This window comes from Galeopterus variegatus, unplaced genomic scaffold, assembly GCF_000696425.1.
Source record: "Galeopterus variegatus unplaced genomic scaffold, G_variegatus-3.0.2 Scaffold3404, whole genome shotgun sequence".
Taxonomy (NCBI): Eukaryota; Metazoa; Chordata; class Mammalia; order Dermoptera; family Cynocephalidae; genus Galeopterus; species Galeopterus variegatus.
The window spans coordinates 68,999-71,191 of NW_007729515.1; the positions used below are offsets into that span (position 1 = coordinate 68,999).

A 2,193-nucleotide genomic window follows, 5' to 3' on the forward strand; every position below is an offset into this window, starting at 1 on the left:
TGATATTGAGCGTCTTTTCATGTGCTTATTGGCCAGTTGTAGATCTTCTACTGAGAAATGTCCACCCAAGTCCTTTGCCCATTTCTTAATTGTGTTGTTTTTTATTCAGTTTGGTTTTAAGAAGAGTGCCTTAATGGCCTTAAATAAACTCGAGTTTCCAGGCTGAGATCAACACCAAAATATTGAAATAATTTATAGATGTATTTGGGGACACACTGCTGATAATCTCTCAGGAATCATGGACAATGGGAGAGGAGTCAGAAGGCAGAAGAATAAGCAATTTTTTTTCAAAAAGTGGAGAAAAATCTTTAGAAAACAATACAATAGGAGATGGGTGGAAGGAAGACTAATCACTAGAGCCAAAATAACCAGCTATCCTAACTTCCCTTTTGCTGGGATTATTAATGCCTATTTTATAGACATATTGTAGTTGATTATGATCTGTATTATCCCTAAATTGGGTGGATTCCTAGTTTATAGTACATTTAAGTCTGAAGAATGTTTATATTAAATAGCAAGTTGAGGAGTTATATGGACTTAATCTGTTCAAAACCAATGCATATTATTTATAGTTGTCACAAAGCTGGGAAAGTGTTCAGTAACTGAATCAGACCTTTAAAATACTTTCAGTGGATTGAATTATGGGATAAAACCCAATAAATGAAGTTTTGCAAGGGTAATTGTAAAGCCTTACCGGTAGGTAAAGAGTAGACAATCTCCATACAGACAGAGTGAGGGAGTCCTGGACTACAATCCTCTATGTAGAAAAGACACAGGGGTTTTAGTGGACTTCAGGCTAAATGTAAATCCTCATAGTAACCTGATTGCTAATAAATGTAATGCTACTATAAATGCATTTGTTAGAAAAAAGTCCAAATAAAGGGAAATAATAACTATTGCATCCTGTACTCATCACAGTTTTCTTTTCCTGGTTATTTTTGTGGTAGCTTTGAATAAATATTTATCTTCTGTTTCACCTTTTGTAAAGATGACACATTAAATGATTAGACTGGTAAGATTCATTTGCTCAGCAAAGATTGAACATCTATTTTATGTGAGTTACAAAGTAGTTACTGCTGTTTTACAGGAAAAAAAAAACATATATGGTCCTCCCCTGCTATAAGAGAGGAGTCACATATACAAATGGTTAATGACACAAGGTGGAGTGTCATGCATGCCACAATGTGCTACAGAAGTTCAAACACTGAAAGATCCAGGAACTCTCATGAAGAATGGATCATAAAGAATTTCAGCAAATGGAGATAAAAGTAGAGGTTATTTTAGGTGTAAGACAAGGCATGTGCAAATTTTCAGTGGCTTGGAGCTACAATAGCAAATTGTTTAGAATGGCTGGTGTGCATAATAAAGTTAGGGATGGTGACCAGAGTGGTATCCTGGGGCCAGTGGCAACAATTGTACGTTGGCACTTAAAAATTTAGATTTTACACTGTCTACTCTNGGGCCAGTGGCAACAATTGTACGTTGGCACTTAAAAATTTAGATTTTACACTGTCTACTCTTGGCAGTCAGGAACAATCAAAAACTTTTAAGTGATATGTTGAGATCTTTGCTTTAAAAAAACAGAACTGACAGGAATGTGGTAGATTTCTAACCATCATTTTAAAGCATCACAATTTGTCTTTGCAGGTGAGCTGGACGTTGGGCAATATTACTCTCCCCATTTATAAATGAGGATCTGAGGCTTAGATAAATGAATTACTCAAGGTCCTAACAGAAGTAGCCTCAAGTTCTGACCTGCCCAACACTGAAGCTAAGGCTGCCATTACCCTGTGGCACTGGTTATAGTAGCACTAACTGAAGAGGTTTTGTGAGTCCTGTAAGAGGTAGACAGGTCTTCATCATTTTGACAAGTCTGCTGTAAATTAATCATGTAGCAAAGTTGTTCTGTATTGTTAATTTTGCACATGATAAAGCATTCATCTGTGTATAGTTCTTGTTAACAAGCATGGTTCTTCTGCTCATCAGTTCCTTGGGGCCAAGTGCACTGAAGATGCTGGGAAGTGCAGTATCAGTGAAACGGAAAGAGTCTTCCCAGAGCTCAGCTCAGTCCAAAGAAAAGAAGAAGAGGAAGTCAGCACTTGATGAGATCATGGAGGTATGGCTTATGAACTACTCATGGACACTGTAGCAATTAGAGGAATGATGTAATTCAAACCTAAGGAAAGTTGGGCC

The 2,193-nt window shown here is 37.0% G+C and overlaps 1 protein-coding gene across 1 annotated transcript in view; it reads left to right on the forward strand.

The window, feature by feature from the left end:
* The window catches only part of KIN (Kin17 DNA and RNA binding protein), a 33,766-nt gene that overhangs the window by 16,050 nt on the left and 15,523 nt on the right, over positions 1–2,193 (forward strand). Inside the window, exon 8 of the mRNA XM_008584913.1 lies at positions 1,987–2,116. Coding sequence (XP_008583135.1) covers positions 1,987–2,116 — 130 coding nt within the window. The remainder of the gene's footprint in view (positions 1–1,986; positions 2,117–2,193) is intronic.